This window comes from Acinonyx jubatus, chromosome A2, assembly GCF_027475565.1.
Source record: "Acinonyx jubatus isolate Ajub_Pintada_27869175 chromosome A2, VMU_Ajub_asm_v1.0, whole genome shotgun sequence".
NCBI lineage: Eukaryota > Metazoa > Chordata > Mammalia > Carnivora > Felidae > Acinonyx > Acinonyx jubatus.
In genome coordinates this window covers 91,910,631-91,933,462 of record NC_069383.1, presented here as the reverse complement: position 1 = coordinate 91,933,462, position 22,832 = coordinate 91,910,631, and the positions used below count along the sequence as shown (strand labels likewise).

The 22,832-nt window shown below is 39.8% G+C and overlaps 1 gene segment (V, D, J or C); it reads right to left on the bottom strand.

Moving 5' to 3' along the window:
* Positions 1–3,904: 3,904 nt before the first annotated feature.
* On the bottom strand, positions 3,905–22,292 carry LOC113602987 (T-cell receptor gamma chain C region DFL12-like). The segment is given in 6 exon segments: positions 3,905–4,509; positions 6,495–6,542; positions 9,679–10,008; positions 18,294–18,367; positions 21,519–21,840; positions 22,099–22,292. Coding segments are annotated over 6 exon segments (1,012 nt in total).
* Between the last annotated feature and the right edge of the window lie 540 nt (positions 22,293–22,832).

The following is a 22,832-nucleotide window of genomic DNA, read 5'->3' as shown; positions in this document are numbered from 1 at the left end:
AAATTTGCATTTCCCATGCTGTTCTAAACTATATAAATATAATTTTAGTGGATGCAACATACTTTGTGGAAATATAACACTTATTTAATTTTTTCTTCTACTCTCAGACATTTAGACTTTGCCCTTATTTTTAGGGGGGAAAGGTACATAATGGAAAGCAAGTATTATTTATTATTTCCTCAGAGATATTTCATAAAGAAATCATTCTAGAGTGAAATGTCAGAGTCACATGTATGATTAATATAAGACTCATGAGGCATGACCCACAGTGGTTATAGCAGTGCTCTCTGGCCACTGTGCACACAACAATGACCATCTGGGATCTTTGACATTAAGAAGTCCCCACCGGTCTCATTCACTGGGTACAGCGATTTTTAAAATTAGGTACATTAGACTGTGCCAAAGCTCACAGTTATTTGTGGTTGAAAAAAATACGTGCCAACTTCTTAGCAAAGAGGTGGAGGAAGAGGAGCAGTAGATAATAATTCTTAGTCTGCATACAATTTTTCAGTAGTACAGAAGGGACATCCATTTTGATAGGTTACCACGAGTTAACCAAAGGTCTTCCTCCTACAAGAAGTAAAAGTAAAACTTTACTTTACAATTACAGTTTTGTGAACCTGAACTCTTGTCAATTAAAGACGTGTATCTCTGGAGGTCTTAAAATGGTTTAAAAAATTTTAAGTCTATTTATTTATTTTGAAAAAGAGAGAGACAGAGAGACACAGAGAGAGAGAGAGAGAGAGAGAGCACAAGCACAAGGGGAGGGCCAGAGAAGAGGAGACACAGAATCCCACGAAAGATCCACACCATCAGCACCCAGCCCAGTGCGGGGCTAGAACTTATAAACCTTGAGATCATGACCTGAGCAAGATCAAGAGTCTGACGTTTAACCTACTGCACCACTGAAGGAACAGCATCTCAACGGTCCTGGCCATACAATTCCCGACTCAGAAAACAGATACCTGGAATGAACTTGATATAAAACAGGAGCTCGGGATACTAGAAGTCTGCGGGCTGCTCCCCGCAGAACAGAGGCATCAGACTGGACTGAAGGTGCAGCGTCTCAACAGTCCTGGTCATACGATTCTCAACTCATGAAGCAGCTACTTGGAATGAACTTGATATAAAACAGGGGAACCCCTCGACCACAGCCTAGGAGTATGTTTGACAGCAGTCTTACGTCTGTGCAGATGGATATTTTCTTTTCATTAGCCGTGGCCTTGTGGAAAAGAGCAAACTTGGCTGTGGTCTAACTGCCCTTATTTTATCTGACAAAACCTACTTACCCCTTTCACAGCCCCAACCAGTAGGGGCCGGTTTGACTTCGAGCATTTTCCACGAATCAACCACATTTGACAGAGCAAATAGACAAGAAAAGCCTGAGAAAAGAAAACCCCACCACCGCACCAGCGCCCTCCTGCCCCCCACACTGTCCCTTGCACCACGGCCCTCCCCCTGTCTGCACTCCAGGGCTGCCCAGGTCAGGTTGGGGAAGGGAGGGGATTGGAAGCCACAGGGGACACTGGCTAGGAGTACCCGACCCTGAAATCAACCCACACGGCTCTGGGTCATTTGCTAGTTTCCCCTTTGTCTCTGTGCTTTCCACACACAGAAACAGTTGCAGATCAGTTCCAGATCTCTAAGTAGAGGCCCAGGTATTTGGTCTAAAGAGGCCTAATGAAATCCCTGAAAATGAAGGAATGGATGAAAATTAAATTTCCTTCTTTTTTGTATTTGGTGGGTCTTGTGCTGTTTCCACCTCTACTTGGTCTCCAAAAGCACCTGTTTCACAGAAACTGAAGCTGACTGTAAATAAACACAAAATCCTTCCCAATTTTAAATGAGACATTGTTTTATTCTAATATGTCAAAACTTTTACTTTAAAAGGATTCACTAGAAAAGGAAAAAAATGAACACTTATTTCTTCACCCACCTACCATACATTGAACATTTTGTTTTACACTCATGTTTGTAGAAATAAACACACAAATATAAATGAGTGTCATATTTCTTAGTGTTATTACTCAGTAAAAAATCATAGTCAAAGGAGTGGGCAAATATTGCACAAAAAAAAGAAATGTAAATAAACTCAATATATGAAAAGAGGGCTATACTCATGAGAGAAAAACAAATTAAAACCATGATGCAATATTATTTTTCACCTGTCGGATTAGCAAAACCCTGATGTTTGACTGCACTGTTCTGACATTCACCTACACTGTGGTACTCACATGATGGCAAGACACCAATAACTATCAAAATGACCAGTACACATGTCCAAAGTGACATAAAACAATATTATAATTTCAGCATATTTTAAATTTTTATTATTTATTTTTGAGACACACACACAGACACACACACAGAATCCTAAGCAGGCTCCAGGCTCTGAGCTGTAAGCACAGAGCCCGACACGGGGCTTGAACCCAGGAACCGTGAGATCATGGCCTGGGCGGAATTCAGACCTCAATGGACTGAGCCACTGAGGCGCCCCAATTTAGCATATTTTAAAATAGCAAATGGTAGGAAACAATCCATTGGTCGATTACAGGGTACTGATCTTAGAAAGTATTTTATAAGGTAAACATTCACTAGCGAAATACTGTGCCGCTAAGTGTCCCTGTATACTGACATAGAAAGGGCCCAAGGATGTATAAGTGAGAAGTGCAGAATAATTTAAGTTGTGTTCTGCCTGTGTGTTAGAAGGAAGAACATTAGATCCGTATGCATTTATTAATTTTGTATGTAAATTCATATTTGTATACATTAAAACTGGAAAGATGCCCAAGAAACAAAACTGTGACCCTGAAAGAGGTGAGGAGGTAGAGACAGTGGTTGAAGCAAGATTTCCTAGTTCGATGTTTAAAGTGTTTTGGTTTTTGGAACCATGTGAAGGTATAATCTAACGATTTTAGTATGGTCCTGCCATGAATACTTCTTCAACAGCACTTTCTTTTTTTTTTAAGTTTTTATTTACTTAAGTAATCTCCACACCCAATGTGGGGCTCCAACTCATGACCCCAAGATCAAGACTGAGCCAGCCAGCCGCCCCTTCGGTGACAGTCTCTGATTAATTTTCCATTTCTTTACCAATATACACTTTTTGGTAAATGCATAATAATCCATCATACAACATCATTTAGTTTATTTTTTTGCTTTCTTATTGGGCATTTGAGTTAATTTGGGATGGTTGTAAATGGCACTACGGTATTGCATGTAAATCTCAGCACATAATTTGTGTGTGTGTGTGTGTGTGTGTGTGTGTGTGTGTATGTGAGGATGTGTTCTCTATTATTTCTAAACTAGAGCTGCTAACAGTAGATGCTAATGCTTTTGAGGACTTGTGTGTGCCCAGCACAATTAACTCATCGCATCCACACAACCCCAGGAGACGTGTCACTGTAAGTCCATTTAACAAATGAGAAAATTAGGCACAGGGAATTCAAATAGCTATAGACCCAAGATTTAAACCCAGGCACTTGGGGTCCAGAGTCCAAGCACTTAACCCCTCCAGCACCCTCCCTTCCCATGTTAGTGCAGCTCTCATGGGGTTCTTGTGACATTGGGAAACATGGTGCACGTGTGACACAGGTCCAGGTCTGACACACCCGCCAGTCATATATGATGTGATACTGTCACCACCAGAATGTCTTAAACCAAGTGAGTCTGAATCTGCTGCCCTTGGAAGAAGAAATAACCTGGCACCTTCGCTGGCTGTGGCTCCCCTGGGGCCAGTGCCCCCAAAGAAGGCATCACAAGGACTCTCTCAGGGAAAGAGTTAGAAATGTGGAATTGACCATGATTACATCAATGCTGAGTGTGAAGGCTCAGTTGTCATGCTGTCCATGGCCTTGGACTCTCAGTAATATTTCACCGAATGAAAACACACAGAGGCAAATGTAGGCTTTCGATTGTTTTTATTGTGCCTATTATGAAAAACAGCACAAAGTTCAGGCAGGAAGGATGAAGGCTTCCATGTATGTAAAATAAAAGGCCTCCAGGTAGTTATCTGGATACAGAGTCCCAGGGGCCACGATGGAAGCTGCACACCAACTGTACTCAGAGGCGAGGGTGCTGGGTGGCTGACGGGCTGGTTGGCGTGAAGGAGAGAGCGGTGCTCAAGCCCCCGTGGGTGCCCCCCGGCCCCGCCCCTGACTCGTGGCAGAGTCTGTTCTTGGTGCAGAGTGACATTTCCTGTTTGCCTGGCAGTTTGTAAGCCTGTTCTGCAATGATGACACATAGAAAAAAGACACATGTGAACTAAAATAACCCAAACCCAGAAAGAAACCCCCGCTAGAGCCTCAGCAGACACCGCTAGCGACAGTAGCCAGTAAAGAAAAGTGGAGCCTTGGGCCACCATGGGTTAGGAACTCTTCTCATTGCGGCAGAGTGCTGGTCTCCCAAGCAGACGGTAGGCGATGATGATGGTGTAGACCACGCTCTTGACGAGGAGGATGACGTAGGTGTAGTAGGCTGAGCTGGTCACAAGCTGCAGCTGTAGGGGGTCTAAAAGAAGCTATTTTAGTTTCACCTGTTGTTTTGAAAGGCTAGGACTTATTAATGGGAGGTAGGTCGTATTATGCAATTCTGATGACCTGGGTGGAAGTGACTTTCCTGCACCAACCCAACCCAACAGTAGACGTCTATACCACTGTCACCCCTACCACCACCACCAAGACAACCCAGAATCCAGCTTGCGGGTCAAGTGAATCAACAACTTCTGTGAAATTCACTTAGTACATTCCAAAGTCTTAAAAAGCAAGGTTATGTTTTAGATGAATGAGTCACCCTGCAAAAAGCATTGGTGATAAGTAGCTTTTGCCATTTCTTCACCCCCACCTTGTCTATAAGTTACCACAATAGCTAATATGCATTAACCACTAACTAAATGCCAAACGTTTGATTTGAGAGTTTTTAGGGTAAAGCTTTAATCTTACTTAAGTTTTCAATAACCTAAGAGATTATTATTTTCATTCCCATTTGACAGATAAATTGAGGACAGAGAAGGAATTTGTCTGATGTCATACAGTTAGTAAATACAAGCCAGATTTTAATCCCAGCAACATAATGTTCGAGAACACATTCTTACCTACTCTGATTCTGCACCTCCACAGGTTACAAATACCCTCAAAAAACAGTTAAGAATACGTGTAAAGATAAATTGCTGATTTAGAAGCACCTTAGTCATCACACATTGTTCGTTAATGAAGTTCCTACTAACAGTACAGTCCATGGAAATTTGGTTGTGTTCATAGCAGGTTGGAAGGGAGGTTTTAGTGGAGGGTGTTGGCTGTGATGAGCACCGGGTGATGTATGGACGTGTTGAACCACTCACTATATTGTGCACCGGAAACTACTCTTACCCTGTATGTCAACTAACTGGAACTTAAATAAAAATTTTTTAAAAATAATAATAAAATGAAATAAAGTGGAAAAAAGTAGTCTCCAAAGAGTAAGAACTCCAGAATCATTAGTGTGTGTGGAAATGGACCCTGAGAGATGATGTGTTCATAGCTCCACGCCTTTGGTCAGGTAATATGTTACCTAGGGTCCAGAGGCCCCTCGATATTGGACATGGAAGGCAGATCGGCAGGGCTGGAGACAATGCTCCTCGTCACTTTCTTATACATACATGGGAGAAAGGGCCAGAAACCAGTACTTACCATGCGTCAGGTAAATGAGATACCCTATGCTAGACATTTGCCACATGTGACCCTATGTCTTTCATAACTGAGGTGTTGTTTGTGTTATTCCCGGTTGGCTCAGAAAATGCAAGTAATGTACCCATATTCATGCACAAATAATTAAAAGACTGGGGTTAAAGTCCAGTCTGTGGCCCTTGAAGCCCTGCACTCACACCCATCCCCACGGGTGCCTGGCTTTGGGATTTCTTGCTCTGTGACTACATCTTACAGGTAGAATAGCAAACCAAGTAAGCGTATCAATTGTTGACTCAGATGGTCCATGTTGAGGCCTCAGATCCTGCTGTGCGGTGTGGTGCAAGGGACTTAGTTCATTTTAGCTCATTGCCCTCATGCGTAAAATGTGAATGAAATCCTTCATAGTATTAGGAGAATTAAACAAAATGGACTCACAGTAACACAATGCCTTCTGTACAAGAACCTCTTAATGTCAGTTCATGTTATTAACTATGAACAAAAACAAAGACTTAAAAAAAAAAAAGCAACTCAATATCCTGTTTTCCTCAGTAGAAACAAGGACCACAGAAATGAATGAAATCTGTTGCTGAAAGACTTCGGAGCCCCTCACTGCACCCCTAAATTATATAGTCCCCTCAATCCCAAACCCACAAAGATGTGAAGATGGCTCCTGGGAAACGATGGACTGACTTAGATTATCAGTCAGTCTATTTTGCAAGATCCTGCCATTGTGAGATTTCTACCTGAAGTCAGGGAAGTTCAACAGTTAAGTTGATTGGGAAGAAAAAATGCTATAGCATAACATACAGGCATACACATACAAAAACTTACCATTTTCATCTTTCAGCAAAGCTTCTGTAGAATTAATAGCAGGGAGTTCTAAAAGAAAATAGAGAAGGTATTATTCAATTGTCCATATCCATTATTTGACATGTGTCTGAGTTGTGGGTGGATGGATAGATAGATACTTCCAGACATACACACATACAAACATACATACATACAATTTGTCAACCAAGAGGAGAGAGCCTAGACATATATGATCCCCACAATTTCTGGAATGATTGCTCCGTTACTATGTAATTCAGTAGATCGATTCACATATTCTATTTCCGCACATGAAGATGTTGAAGTTCATGAATGATGCATTTTTTTTTTCTCACAACTAGAAGGTAATGTCTGAGACTATCTTGTTTTCCTTCTGCGCTCACTGCTCCTAGCACAGAGCCTGCCTCAACGTAGGTGTTCTATAAGTACTTGTTGACTGGAAAAATAACCAGAAATAGTGACTGGGCAATCCTCAGCACCCACAGCAGACATGCGGAGTTGCTACAAAATGAATTCATCTAACCCTAGACTCCACAGGAGAATTTTACATGTTGGAAGGAGTCTGGTTGAGGTAAATTCACCTAAGTAAAGGCAAGAGGCCCTCCTTTTCCAAACCATGCACACCCCCGTGGTGTGCGTGGGTGTGACAGCAATGCTAATGAAAGCCGGTACCTATGGAGTGATTACGACTGTGCCAGGCACTGTGTGAAAGGTTCACGTGCATTATCTCATCTGATCCCCCAGTCACACCGATGTGAGCTGAATTTGGAGGACTCCATGTTACACAACAGGAAATAAGGTTTAGAGAGTCTAACTAACTTGACCAGAGCCATGCCAGTAACTGGCTGAGCCAGCACTCAAACGGCAGTTGTGGGGGGTTAGATGAGCTAAGGCAAAAGCTCAGCGTTTCAGTGCGCGCTGAAAGATTGGCCAAGTAATCATAGTTTTCTGAATAGATAAAACCTGAGGGGAGGGTTGTATTTCTCTACTGCGAAAAAAAAAAAAAAAAAAAAAAGCTGAAGTTACATAGAAAGACAAAATCCCTTAAAAAAGATCATCGACTGTTGGCTGGACAGACAGTCCCAACATGTTTTGGCTTATCCTTTTTCTGCTTGATGAGTCCTTGTCCATACAGATACGGTTCTGGTATGCAAATTATTCACTCCACACCATCTTGTTTTGGGCGCTCTTACATTCTAAATTGAGCTATAGGCTTTGGGGTAAATCACAGGAATAAAAATGTTTGTATAATCATGTTTACATGTTAAAATACCCTCAAAAATGGACTTTAAAGTGTCTTAAAAGTCTCTTTCTTTTCCATACAGTAGCTCTACTCATTAAAAGAAAAAGAAAAATCTCTTATCACCATGAATTGATTGAGGAAGAAACATTAAGGTAACAATTTTCCAAATTAAAATCTGTGTGTGTACCCTAGGTTCACTTTCTCAATCAAGGTTGGTTGAAAACTTAGACCATATAGTTTTATCTCTTCCAAATCATTTCATGGATTCATGTTTCCATGTTCTATATATTTTTAGCTTTCATCAAAAACAAAAACAACAAAAAAAACTTACTAGAATCAGCATTAAAAATTTGCTGTAGAATGGCATTAACAGAAATACCCTCATTAGCTCTGCTCCATTGAGAAGACCTTGGGAGACATGCATTTCCAAAATTAAGTGCCAAGTAAAATACATCTCACAAATAGGAACTTCTCCCTTTTCGATAATCATCACCATGGAACTTACTCTACTTTACTTTCATCACTATAAAAACCAACATCTAAAGGATTACAGTGGTTACATTAAACTTGTGCTTTGCTCATTTGCCTCCTCTCTGTTTCTTAGCTGTAGAAATTTTTAAAAATTAGGGCTGTTTGCGCTCTTACTTCAGTTAGTTTTAGGAGAGGATGCACATAAATACAAGAAGCACATGAATAAATGCATTCATGTTATATTTTCAAAAGCAAGCATTTTCACTGACATGATTGTATTTCTTCTTCATCACAGCCGGGGAGAAAGCAGAGATAAATGTTCAACCCTAATTTGATCATTGGAAACACTAAGGATCCAAGAAGATAAAGATTCATTTCAACAATTTCAAGCGGTACACAGCAAAGGTCTTTGCACATTTAGTTACGTGCGTGTTCCCCCTGCTTCCAAAGGGCTTGGTAACCACAGGGAAAGGTACAAACTGTACCTTTCTGTCCAGTTCTGTCCAGTGGGCCCTCTGGGGCCTTGGTCTGTTATGTCAAGGCTCAGGACTTGACTTCTGAGTCTAGAGGTTATTGGATCACAGCCGGGTGCCCACGCTATCTAAAAATGATCAGCATTTGTACCAACGGTGATCCTACGGGACACCATGGCTGAATCACAAGTGACCGTGAGTGATTAGGAAACGTGTATTCACTCTACGGTAGTGATCCTCCTGGGGACAGTGGTCCATCCTGCATCCTTTCCAGGCCTGGCACACACTCGTTCTGCAGTGTTTGCTGGGCAGCATTTCCCAGGGGTAGAAATACATCCACTGTGTAGAATGGAAGAATATGTGTATACATTAGCCTCACGCAGTCTTTACTTACCAAATTTCACCTTAGAGTGGTATGTAAAATTCAAATATGAGAAACAGAAGACCATACTAAAACCTCAGCAACCAATTTACTATTTTTGTTGAGCGCGATCTGTCTCCACCAAATGAACACCATTTTGTCGCCTATGACTCATTGTTTATGGGTTATACTTTGAGTAGAGCAAGATTAAAGTGAGAGGGACTTTGCTGAGTAGAACATTCCTAAAGATGTATAATTGTTCTAATTTCCTCATCAAGTACAATCCTTAAAAGTGGACTCTCTTTCGAGCGTTTATTGTTTGGGAGGATGCTAGGTGCTTTTGCATGTACTGTTTCATGTAATTCATATAATGACGCTAAGAATATCACTGTAACCTTAACATTTTGGTTTATGAAATTGAGGTCAGAAAGGCTAAATGAATTTTTCTTGTTTTTTTTTCTTTATATGTTACAAAGTCAATACTATTTTAGTTCTATGGGGAAATAGCAGGACATTTATGCTACCATTAAAAGTAACAACATTTAAGAAAGAATTCTATTTGTTTCTTTTCATTAATATTTGACAGCAAAGGTGGGATATTTCCTTTGACAAAAGGGTTACTGGTATATACACACATACCTGTGTTTATTGAAGGAAACAGAATCTCTTGATCAACCCCTCCTTTATTCTTCTCATGTTTGACAATACATGTGTGTTCTTTATCCATTGACTTTTCTGTCACAGTCAGCCAGGTGTATTTCATGTATGTGTCCTTAGTCTTCATGGTGTTTCCCTGCTGGGATTTCAGAATTGTTTTGCCATTTTTCTCTTTCCAATCTACCTTGATAACGTCAGGGAAAAAATCCTCAAGAAGACAAAGATGTGTTCCAGTCTTATGGAGTGTTCTTTCAGCAGGTGAAGGAAGAAAAATCGTGGGCTTGGGGGAAGTGTCTTCATCAGGGCTTTTATCTGTTGGAGAAAATGTAATAGCAATTAAAGCTATTGTTGGAGAAATGGAAACATTGTGTGGTTGGAACCACCTGGCACATAGTAAAAGGAAGGAAAAGTTGCCATAGAATTAGTGCTTGTGGTGGCCTTTCCTCCACAATGGTTCTGAGTTGCTTACCTTCTTAGTTTCCATGGGAAAAAGAGGTTCAAGAGGTTACATAACTTGCCCAAAGTCACAGCTACTAAGTGGCAGAGTCGGGATTAAAACATGGAATTTTTTTAAACAGTACACAATCGCTTGTTTGAATGGGAAATATTTCCAGGCTTACTTGACAACCTATCGAGTTGACCCTGGGTGGCTCAGTCACTTAAGCATCGGACTTCAGCTTGGGTCGTGATCTCGCAGTTCTTGAGTTCGAGCCCGGCGTGGGGCTCTGCGCAGAACCTGGAGCCCATTTCGAATTCTGTGTCTCCCTCTCTCTCTGCCCCTTCCCTGCCTGCACTCAGTCTCTCTCTCAAAAATAAATAAACATTAAAAAAACAATTATAGAACATCTTGCCATGTCAGGACTTCATATAGGGCAATGTTTAAAGCTGCACTTCCAAATTATTTACAACACCTTGAATTTAGAAACAAAGTCGCAATATATCCAAAAGTGCTATTTCAAAACTGATTATTTTCAGAAATGCTTTTATATTAAAGCCTTATGAAGTAACACCCTTATCAGAACTTTTGTTTTGCTGTGGAAAATGTTCACTGAAAGCTTATTTCCTATTAGCATTTCATCTGAAGCTTATATATGACCAAGAGAACACCATATTTTGACTCTCAGAGTCTCCCCTCTAAGTTGAATCTGCCCTAGAAAGCTGCTGAACTTGTAACCCACAATATTTGGTGTTTTCACTGGCTGAATAATATGTAACTGGTGTTATGATTCCAGAGTTTCCTGCAGACATAATGTCAAAACATATAACAAAAATCGTAGTTTTCAGGGACATGTCATTTGAATGTTGGTACGTTACTTGATACATTTACTGCTGATTTAATGGTTATAATTATAAATGTTGGAACCATTTTAAAATTGATTTCCAACTGAAATGCAGGTGCTTTACTGATATTCTCTTTGGGCTAGTTTGGTATGAGTTTAATAATTCAAAGGGCAATTTCTTAAGAAAAGAGTTCATTTAAGAAGAACAGAAAAAAAATTCTTTTGGGGGGGCTCTTAATATACTCTCTTTTTTTTCTTTCTTTTCTTTTTTTTTTTTTTTTTTAGAAAAAAAGATTCTTGAGAATTTCTGCGTGTGTAGCTAAGCTCCTAATTTTTATACTAACTCAGTAAGCAAACAATGAGTTCTTATTTAGGCTGTCGGTAGAATTAGGTCATAATGTGCTCTTTTTTTTTTTTTTAATGTTTATTTAGTTTTGAGAGAGACAGAGAATGCGAGTGAGTTAGGGGCAGAGAGAGAGGACACAGAAGCCGACATAGGCTGCAGGCTCTGAGCTGTCAGCACAGAGCCCGGTGTGGGGCTCGAGCTCATGGACTGCAAGATCATGACCTGAGCTGAAGTCGGATGCTTAACTGACGGAGCCACCCAGGCACCCCTATAATGTGCTTCTTTTAAGTTTACACATCTTGCTTGTAGTGCATATGTATTTTATTGATTATAACTGTAAGACATCGTATATTTCGCCAACCACATATTTTGTTTTTAGTGTAAAAAGCATGTTAGATAGACAAGATTAATTTTTCAATTGTACATGATATTTAAATGACTTTAGCCTCTAGTCAATATATTAAAGAAACTAATTTTCATTTTTGAAAATTTGTGGGGTTTTTTATTGGACTGCTTCTGATTCATTATAGTGAAGAACTCAAAAATCAAATGATGAACTTGATAAATTTCTGGACGGTAGCATACTGTTTTTACCCTCTGTCCCTTTTCCTTAACCAAATTCTTGATGTTTTACCGTTTTCAAGATAAAATGAATCTTGAACTTCTACAATTTTCTCAATGGAATAATTAACTGAGCATTAAAGCATCCATTTGATTATATATGGCTCATGCTTGTATTTTGGGTAATTATCTTACATAGTTTTTCCTTCAACATTCTTTTTTAAACCTGTTAACAGTGATTTTTATGATGAAAATCATTTTTATGATGCAAAAATAGAAACCAGATTCTAAAATAAATAAGCCTGTCTGGTATATTTATATACATTTATTTTCATAACCATAAAATACATTTGAGTCAAGTTGCCTGAGTTATTTATATTTTAAGATGCATCCATATGAATTTTAAATAAATGTACCAAGTGTCAACTACATTTTCAATTTGCAAGGGTGATACTTCGAACCTGCATATTGATGTTGATTTAATTCTGTTCTACTTTTTTTAATTTTTCCTTTATTAAACAAATAATTATAGCTATTTCATATTTAAAATGTGTGGGGAGTAAGTTTAGGAATTCCCTGGGCATGCACCAATGGGTTAACAAGGCATAAAGAATTACAAAGCCATAGGTTACTCACACCCAAGCTTGGGTAGATAAGATTAGGCCCCCAGAAAAAAGTAGGGCGGGACCAAGGCCCCCAGGATAGAGAGGGGGGCAAAGGCCCCCAATACAAAGGTATATGAGGTAAGCAAGATTAGGTATTCAGGACCAAAATGCCCCCCAATTTAGTACTATCGCAGAAAGCTGCTTTCACAGGAGGGAAGGACCAAATTAGGTAAAACTGTACAGAGGACTATAGACTGGTGTGTTGGAGGTGATGCTGCCCAGGGCAGAGCTGATTAGCAAAAGAAAAGGTGCCTTGTTAACCCTGAGGTTACATGCTCTGTCTTAGCCCCTAGGGTAGCTAAGATAAGCAGACATAGCACCTCCTGTCTGCTATTAACAACCATCTGCCCATCTGCCCAGTGCCAGGATTTTGCTTTATATTGACCCAAACCCCAAACCCCATATATCTTCAAAACCCCCTTTCCCTCATGGCCACGAGTTAATGTTCACGGTTTCATTGTCTCTTTGTGCACGTCCATCATGTTTGTAAGCCTTCTGATCTTAATAAATACAGGGCAAGGATCCTTAATCGGGGCTCTTGTCTTTTCCCGGACATGAGCCATCTCTCGCATTTTAATCCTGCATCCGCTCTCTTGCTGGCCAAGAGAGAGCTTTAGACTCAGAGTCAATGACAAAAATGTATTTCAAATGTATGACATTTCTAACTTTATTTAAAGGTCTAGCTATATTTAAAAAGTTTAAACATTTTTCTGATAAATATGAGCATGAAGGCCAAACTTGTTGGTGCCTGAGTGTGTCTGTTGAAGGTCACCATCTGTGAATGACATTCAGTGTCATGGTGCCCACAGTAATGATGCAGCGGTAGCATGAAATGCTTTTGTTTAAAGACCATTTCTTCATTTTAGAAGATGGATCTGGAAAGTAATGTCCGCTATTTCACTTCACATTCCTCCTAAAGGACTCAGGCATTGAAGTCCTTTTCTCATTTTATGGCGGGAAACACATAACAAATACGAAAATTTGGTGATCTTCATTTTATTAGATAATATAAAGTATGGACTCCACCACATTTTTTCCTACTTTTGAACATTAAATTTTACCCTGTGCTTTCTGTTAGGAAATCCCGGACCTTTTTCATCTGCTCTCCATAGTGCTTTTGATCCTCTCTTTTTATTCCATGGCCTCACTGTACTTGTGTATTCTATTTTAGGCCTTCTCAAATAGATTTTGGAAATAGGCAGCTGAAATAAATGAGAAATGATTTGTGCGTTAGGGCTTGTTTCATTTGCAGCTTCAGAGGTTGATAGTTTTGCAAATCTAACTCGAAGGTGACATGGAAACTGAGAGAAGATGTTGGCAAATCCCGCTCCGCGATACAAACACAAAACATGCAGAATTCAAACACACTGAAATGCTGGGACATGAGGTGAAGCTTTCGTTCCCAACATCATCCCTCATGAAACAGGGGTTGTCTTATGTTTCGGTCCTGGGCAACCTCTCGTTTGAAAGGATGCTCTTCTAATGCTCTACTTTGATCAGACTATACTCCTTAGACAAGGTGTCAACCTGAAATAAACACAATGCTAGTTTTAGAGGTAGCACTGGTAAAAGACAATAAAGAAATTTATCATGGATTTGGTAAACAGTACTTGGGAACAAGGTCTCTACCCTTTATGTTTACATTGCACAAATATAGAGTAACAGAGTAAATGAAAACAACGCTTTTTAAAAATTTTGTAAGTGGGTAATTTTTTTCTTTTTTTCAGATAAAATATTCGGTGACATCATCATAAGGAGATCCCAAAACAGACACTGGGACCCTGAGATGGCTCAGAAATGTGCTCGAAAGTATACATTTTAGACGCATGTGAAGAGTTTGAACAAAATTTTTGATGAAATGTCAGGGCACAAAAAACTGTATTTCTCAACTTATTTTGTACTGATATCATTTTTAACTTTGTAGGTGTAATTCAATTAAGATATTAAATATACAAGGGAATACTTGGCTTTTTATCTGTATCACTGCAAGCTTGTGCAAGCTTCAGGTTGCACAATCTCTTCTCTTTTTATTTTACGTCTGGATCTTTCCACTGAAAAATGAGAGACCACCTTATGTTCTGGCAGGCAATAGTGGAGGTAATGCTTATTCCATTATCATCATTTTTAGAAACAGGTGACAATGAGCCATAGAAATTGAAAGCATACTGCAAATTAAACCGTTTGTTTGAAAGTGACCTATAGACTAGATGGTAATTAACGTATTTTTCGTACTCCTGATAATATAAAGAACTCCAAGGGATGGTAATTTGAAATGACATTTTTTTTTATCACTGACCATGTCCCAACCTTTATGGTTCCTATTGACATATTTAATTTCATTTAGTCCCTGTAACATCCACCTGAGATGGTTGTTACAGGGACAGAATCAATGGATGGAAATATAGCAAATATTAGCAGTAATAAGTGTCACTAAACTTTTTTAATGTTTTCATTATTTTTTTCTCTGTTCTTATTTTCATAATGAACATGTATTATTTTTATAATTTTAAGAAAGCAATAGTGACTGAATCAAAATCTAAACGCTAAGGAATGGTTATACAGAAAGTGATAGATCCAGAGTCATAGTCCAGATTTTTCTCTGCACCACACTCCTCTTAAAACACACTTTTCAGGACTCCATGCATTATACGTCTGTCACCATTGTTTAATTGGATTGCTAGAATTTACGTGGATTGTGTAGTCAGTTGGAAAAAAGAGGACCACAAACTTGCTTTTCGGTTTATAAATTCATTTGTGCCTACAATCACAACTATTGTGGAAAAAAACCACATCACTTCTTTCATTTTTTTCAGTGTTTTACCACCTTCATTAAAATTCTTGAAAAAATTTTTTTGATGAGACCTAGTGCTCTGGAAACATCTGTGTGAGATGTTCTCCCTCATCAGGCAAAATTTCACCTCTAAGGCTAACGAAGAATGAACAAATACAGTATACTGCATTTAGAGGGGGAAAACCTAGCTTAACGTTCTTGCATATGTTTATGCAGTTAAATATTTTGATACTTGATAGTAATCGTCCTTTGACAAAATGAAAGTTCAGCAATATTTTATTCCTTCTTTTCCATTGATTATTTTTGGAATTAAATAAATAAGATACACAAACTTTACAAGACGTTCAAGACCGAAATCCCAAATGGCTCTAACATCTCCCCCGCCCTTAGAAACCCCCAGTTGCTCTAGCCAGTTAGCTCCTTGTGAATGTCCTCCACACTAGATCAGGTGGCAACTACCCCCAAGGATCGGGGCAGAGTCTCCAAACTTTCCAAGGATCCTGCTGTTATTTGTGAACATACTGGGACCAAATCCTAGAATTCTGAGCCAGCACTGGCATCACCATCTCCCTTCCCCGCACTTTACTAAGAATGGAAAGAAAAGGTTCCTATAACCCTGAGCAGTGCGCCAGGACCAAACACTTGGATTCGCAATAGCCAGACCGATCACACTGTCTGAAGAGCTTCTACACAATCTCCCTTTGTGCCAGTTTTAAGGTTGTGCCCATGTTTTTTCAAGGTTTATATAAAGACATAAAAATGGGCCCCACTACCATTAAACAAACATGAAACTCAAACAAAATCACATTAGATATGAACACAGTCGAGAATTGAGGAACTGACCTCTGCCTGGTCAGCTTGGTTCTGTCTTTCCATCTCAGTCACACAAGTTGGAAAGTATGATTTTACCTTTTCTTACTATTTTCCTGATGCTCAAATCTCTTCCCTTAAAAGGTTTTCTTGTATGATATCCCTTCTTTTACCAGAGTATGACTTGCAGTTATCATTTCTTTTGTTTTCAAAGAGGAACCAAAAAGTATTTAATAAATGAGTGTTCAATATTTTTATAGTTTTTTTTTAATTTCTACATATTGAGGGGGTAGTTATCTTGTCTGATTGTAAAGTTCTTTCCAGAATCCTGTCGCCCCTGATAGTAGACCAGATGAGTTGTTACAGAGTCTGAAATATTAATAATGATCTCTAAACTTACTTATTCCTGAAAGACTACCTATTTGAACTTGAAATTACCCCAAGAGTTTCCAGGGAACTCATCTAAAATCCTGAGCTGTTCATCAGAGGATCCTGTCTGGTCTGGTCTTTCTGCCGCTGTCCCGGCCTGAACGGAAAGGCAGCTTTGGGTCATGCGGCCGAGTCCTGCTTGTAGGTCACCTGCTCCAGCTCTCCTGCCCCAGTCAGTGTTTCCGGCGCACTTGATGCCAATGTGGAAAGAAGACTGAATGCGATGGTGTGGAAAGGACTTGTCATTTTATAGCAATACCCTAAGAATCACATTTTGAAAATCCAATTTTTGAACGTGTATTCAACATGACTTATTTGATCATTTGTGGAGGAGACAGGCGATTATAATGCCATGATTAGAAGCAAAAGCATCATTTTCTGCATGAGGAGTAATACAAATTGAGCTATTACTAATTAAGCATTCAACTAAAGAATCTATTTAAAAAGTCAGGCTGCAGATGAGTAAATATCAGATTATAAAAACATGGCTTCATGTTTCTAATATCACATCATGGTCCAGACCATGCATTTTGGAATGGACAAGTCTCTATCGGATCCCTCTCTATGCCATAGTAATAAGCCATGTGAGTTAAGGCAAATAACTGAACTTCTTCAAGCCTTAATTTCTCCATCTGCAAATTTGGAAAAAGAGGATTTTCTGTATAGGGCTGTTGAGGAATGAATGAGATAAGGCGCTGAAACTGGTCAGCATGGTATCTGGCCCTCAGTGAATTTTAGCTAATATTATTGTTCTCTTTAATGGGATGGTTTCAGGCCATTTTATCAAATTTTTCCACAAAACAAAATGTATGGATTTTGTAAGCAATAGGTATTATAAATTAAAAAAGCAAGAGAGCTCATAATTCCAAGACGTTTTGTGTCTCCTACAGCCACACGCCGAAACACATAGGGCCCAATGACGCCACAATCTAGAATAGTTGTCCTGTAGACTAGAAGCTTTTTGAGTTTGGGGGTTGTGTCTTCTTTACCCCTTTTCTGGCATCCAGCATAGAAACTGTGTTCAATAAGTGTTTGCTGAGACAACAAATGAACAAATGAAAATGTAAAGCCCTGCAGACAGACTCTTTTCACGGACTGTGGAGCTAAAATGATTTGTGGAGTTCATAGTTCCATTCAACTGGACCATCTCTAAGAAATATCACAAGACTCACAATGGCACGGATTTTTAATAGTCGTACCCCGCCCTGTAAGAAGCCAGAATAATAAAATAAGAGGGGTTGTTGATGTTTTATGGTCAATTACTGTAAGAGTAAAAATTTTTGCACTGCATTAAGGGTGAGATCCAAAGCAATCACAGATTTTGCAGGTTATTAGAGAAAGAAGCACTACTCATTAAGAATTCATACTAGAGGTATTTAATCAAAGTGTTTCTCTTAAAGAGACCATCTGTAAGAAGAGCATCTTGAACCCGTAACTCACACCAAGGGTTTAAAGACACCATCCTAAAAATAATTTTAATTTCAAGCCTTGGTCTATTTGTGCGTGTGCGTACTGTCAAAACATAGAATTTCAGTTTACTTGCAAGCAGGTAAGTAAATAAGCCATTTTCAAAGTAATTCATTTCCATACAGAGTTTCCAGTAGCTGCAAAATGGCTCTCTGTATGCTGACTTGATCATATAGATCATTTGTTTTCTCTAAAAAGCATCTCTTGGTTTTTTATTCACACAATCAAAGTAGAACAAAGTTACTTACCTGGGGGAGTTACTATGAGCTTAGTTCCTTCTGCAAATATCTTGATCCAGCCTGATTCATCACACTGGTTAGAGCTTCTACAAAAACGTTAGCCTTGTCCTGAGCCTCATGGCATGACCGGCAAGTAGAAACCTGGTCCTGGCAATTTGATCTTCTGGACTCCCTTGGAAGTCCTTGAATATAGGCTTCGTGGCGTCTGACATTTTATAAGTTTTTCTCAGATTAGTTGATAAAAATCTCTGTTTTCCAAGGAGGCAGTAATTACAGAAAGTGCTGATAGAAAATGGAAACAAGTAGAGCACAAGTAAAAAGAGGAGAGAGAGAGAGAGAGAGATTGGGAGTAACTTGTCATCCAACTACTCATTTGGATGAGGGACAACTGGGTGGCTCAGTCGGTTGAGTGTCCGACTTTGGCCTAGGTCATGATCTTGCCTTTCCCAAGTTCCAGTCCCATGTCGGGCTCTGTGCTGACGGCTCAGAGTCTGGAGCCTGTTTCAGATTCTGTCTCTCCCTCTCTCTTTCTCAAAAACAAAAATAAACATTAAAAAAAATTAAATTACCAGGAAAAGCATTCAGTCAATTAAGATGTTTTGATTTCCAGGTGTTCAAGTGTGTGAAACTACTCAGAGATCACATCAAAGGAAAAGCCCTTCTCTTCTCAGAAACACCAGACTGGCTCTGTTAGCAATCTGGGATTGTATTTCTAAAGGAGGAAACTCTTTAGTAACCAAAAATACAAAAGTGCCAACAGAAAGATACTCAAGAAATGTGAACAGTGTTCTCCAGTTTTAAATCAGCTACTTTTACCATTTGACAACATGATTCTCCACCACACAATGCAAAATGAGAAATAATTTGTGTAATGACATTCCCCGCCCCCCCCTGAAATAAAAGAAGAAATCTGTAGAAGTCTTTCTTCCATGAAATACTAGATTACTATTTAAACCATAATTTGAAAACAAAATCCAGTTCTCTGATATGTTGTAAAAAAGAAGTGATTCTGTGATCTTCAGAAATGCACTTGTAGCCGTCTCTCTGTGGTTAACTAGCTCTGGCCGAGCTTTTGCCATCACTGGGTCTCTGCATCCCCATTGGTTGTGTGGGCATTGGACTCTGTATGTCCAAAGGGCCCTTGCTGTTCTAACAGCTCATAACCTGTGACTAAGGACAGGAAAGGTTGGGCTGTGGTTGCTCAAGTGGGAAAGAAGTTGAGAGTTAGTAATAGAGAAGGTTTTCTTACAGGTCCTTCTGACTCTGTGATATTGTGAGATCCCAGTGGGCACCATATTAGATGGCCTTATTGGACTTCAGGACATTTTTGATTATCAGGTAAAAGCCTCCATTTTCTTTCTTATCTGTGTCCAAGCCAGAATTGAACTAATCTTACAGGTAATATTGGTTAATAGGATTGGATATAGGATTCGTTTCAGGGGCCCTGCTTCTTTTCATTGTTACCAGTGGGTCTACTTGAGGGAATCCCCAGAGTACATGCAACACATGTCAACTGTTCTGTCTGGTGTTTGGGGAGAGGAGAGTTGATCCTGAGATATTCTTATTTTGGTGGCTCCATTTGAGAACCAAAGGAGTAAAATCAGAGGCGCTTGAATAAATTGAAAGTGGACATAAAAACAGTAAGAAGATAAGCAAGGGGTATAGTCAACATACAAGCCCAAGCCAAAGACCCACATAAATCCATTTGGTTGGCATTGCCAGTGGTTGGTCAGAATGGACTCTAAGAGGGGAGCATGAATCAGGACTGGGAAGGCAGGGCCAGGCCTCATTCTTCAGAGGCCAGGACGTGAAAGGAAAGTTTGTTTTAGAACCAATGAAAGAGCTTCTCTGTAAGACCTGTCTCAATGTTATTTTATTATGTCCCTGGTATAAAGAACCAACAGATCCCAGCACCTCACCAAGACATCTATGTAATAATAATTCAATGTTATCTTCCTTTTGGGGGCAATACCTCCACAATTTTCCTTTAGGTTTTGCTTCAAACACACATACCCTTGAGATCTTTTTCATCCCTGAGTTATAGATTTTTCACCAAATTTCACGAGTGTGGCAGCTATATAGCTATCATGAGAATTGGAAGAAAACTCTTACTACTGTATAATAAGAAATGAGATAGTAACCTCAAAACATTATGCAGAAGTATGTACATTTACATGGACATCTTATAGATCATTAGTTTGTAGCAAGTTCCCAAAGCTTGTTGAAATTTAATAATTAATGTAGTTATTGCTTTAGATTATATGACGTTTCTATACTCTGCTGTGAATGAAGAAAAATCTTGGAGGAAGAATTCACAATTCTTAACTTTTCAAAATAAAGCAGACTTTACTGTTGTTTGGAGGACGATGTAAGATGTGACTTTTAAAGAGCCCCTGAGCTCCTGTGTTAGCTGAGATGGCTCAGGGAAGAAGCTCAGTTGTAATGGGAACTGACACTGTGATGTGCTGACCCTGTGCTCAAACTGTCCTGTGTGGAACCTCCTTCAGTCCTCAGCAACCCTATGAGAAAGATCTGGTAACATTCCTGGATCGTGCTGTCAGTTAAGTGGCTGAGCAGGAATTCAAATCCAGGTTTTTATCACTCCAAAGGCCTTATGGGGGCCCCTGGGTGGCTCAGTTGGTTAAGCATCTGACTTCAGCTCAGGTCATGATCTCGAGGTTCATGAGTTCGAGCCCCGCATCAGGCTCTGTGCTGACAGCTAGGAGCCTGGAGTGTGCTTTGGGTCCTGTGTCTCCTTCTCTCTCTGCCCTTCCCCTGCTCATGCTCTCTCTCTCTCTCTCTCTCTCTCTCTCTCTCTAACAAACAAACAAAAACAACAAAGGCCTTGTGGTTTTCATCATTCTCCTATTCATTCATTCATTCATTCATTCATTATTCACTCAAAACCAGCAAACCATTTTGCACATTGGATATGGCTTCCTTCCCAGGAAGCTTCTCATAGACGGAGAAGTGGAAAATTCAGGACACTTACAAAAGCCATCCAGTCCCCAAGAGTGATAAGAATAGATGATAAAGTGACCTAACTAGAAGAAACGTCGGATTACATCCTTGGGCTCCTAGCACAGACCTTGCTGAGGACACAGATGCAGGAGACAAGTCCTGTAGAGACAGTGGCCAGGTCCCTGTGGGAGGCAGAAAGGCACGTGTATGTGTTTGCAGGGGTGTGGGGTCATGGGAGGGTTTTTGTTCAGTGTCAGTGGCGCATTTCCATACAGTGGATCCCAGCAGGCGCAGTAATACAGCCCAGCATCGTCCTCACTAATTTTGTGTATCCTCAGGCTCGCTGGCAAATCCCTCTGTCGTTTCCTGGCTTCATATTTTTCCTCACTAATACCTTGTTCGTGGACCACATTTTCATTTGAGGAAATATACAGAATGCGTTTTAGAGGCTGGTCTGGCCTCTGTCGATACCAGTGTATATTTACGTTTTTCTTTAAGACACCCGTTTTTACTTGGCATTCTAAAAATGCTGTGTTTCCTTTTTTCTTGGTAATGGATGGTATGAATTGTGTTATGAAAATGCCTCCATTTGTATCTGAAAGAAAAACCAAAGCAACAATTAGCAAAATTTAGACATTCATTGAAATAATACACCTTTCTTCCCCATTAATGAAAAGCTTGGGGTCAGGGGGTCAATATTTTCTTCCGGAAGAATTCAAGGTCATGGTGAAATTTGTAGTTTACTTTGAATGACCATGTGGGTGGCCTTCTGCCCACATGGGCCACTACATTGTCGATGCTTAATATCACCTTTCGTCACTGAATGAAATGCCCCGTGGGTAGAGCCACTCACAGCTGCAAAGGGAGGCCACCAGGACCAGCCAGGACAGGAGCCACATTCTGCCAGCACTTGTCAGGAGAGGTGGTTGAATACGGGGCTGATCACAGCGCAGATCTGGTGGCTGTTGCCGTAAGAGGAAGTGGTGCTCTGAGCACACAGCTAAGAACCAGAGGAAGAGACCGACAGAATTTACCCCAAATCATCCTGCAAATAAGGCTACTAACCTGCTTTATCAGCAGATTTCTCTCATTACTGTGCATTTGTTATCCAATGATATTAATGTAAAGAAGCCATTTTCCTGGTAAAGGAATATTGTCCTTCACCAGTTCAAATCAGAGAGTGGGAGGTGGGGGGTAATTCTTACAGTTCTCTTCTTCTATGAGTTATGAATTATCTGCTTCCTCTCTCTGTCTCTATGTCTGTCATTCTCTCTCTCTCTCTCTCTCTCTCTCTCTCTGTCATTCTCTCTTTCTCTCTCATATCTTTCCATTGTCATTTGGGTAATATCTAGTGGTCCATAGTCCTTCCTTATTTCTCTTAAATCCACTGATGAGCCTTTCAGGGCATTCTTCATATCTGTCACTGTGTTTTTTATTTCTTGCATTTCCTTTGATTCTTTCCATCTCTCTAATGAAATGATTTGCCTGATCTTGCATCTTGTTTACTTTTCCTATTAGATTAGATCCTTTAAAGCATTCATCAAAATTATTTTAAGTTCCCTGATGGTTCCAACATCTTCTGTCATG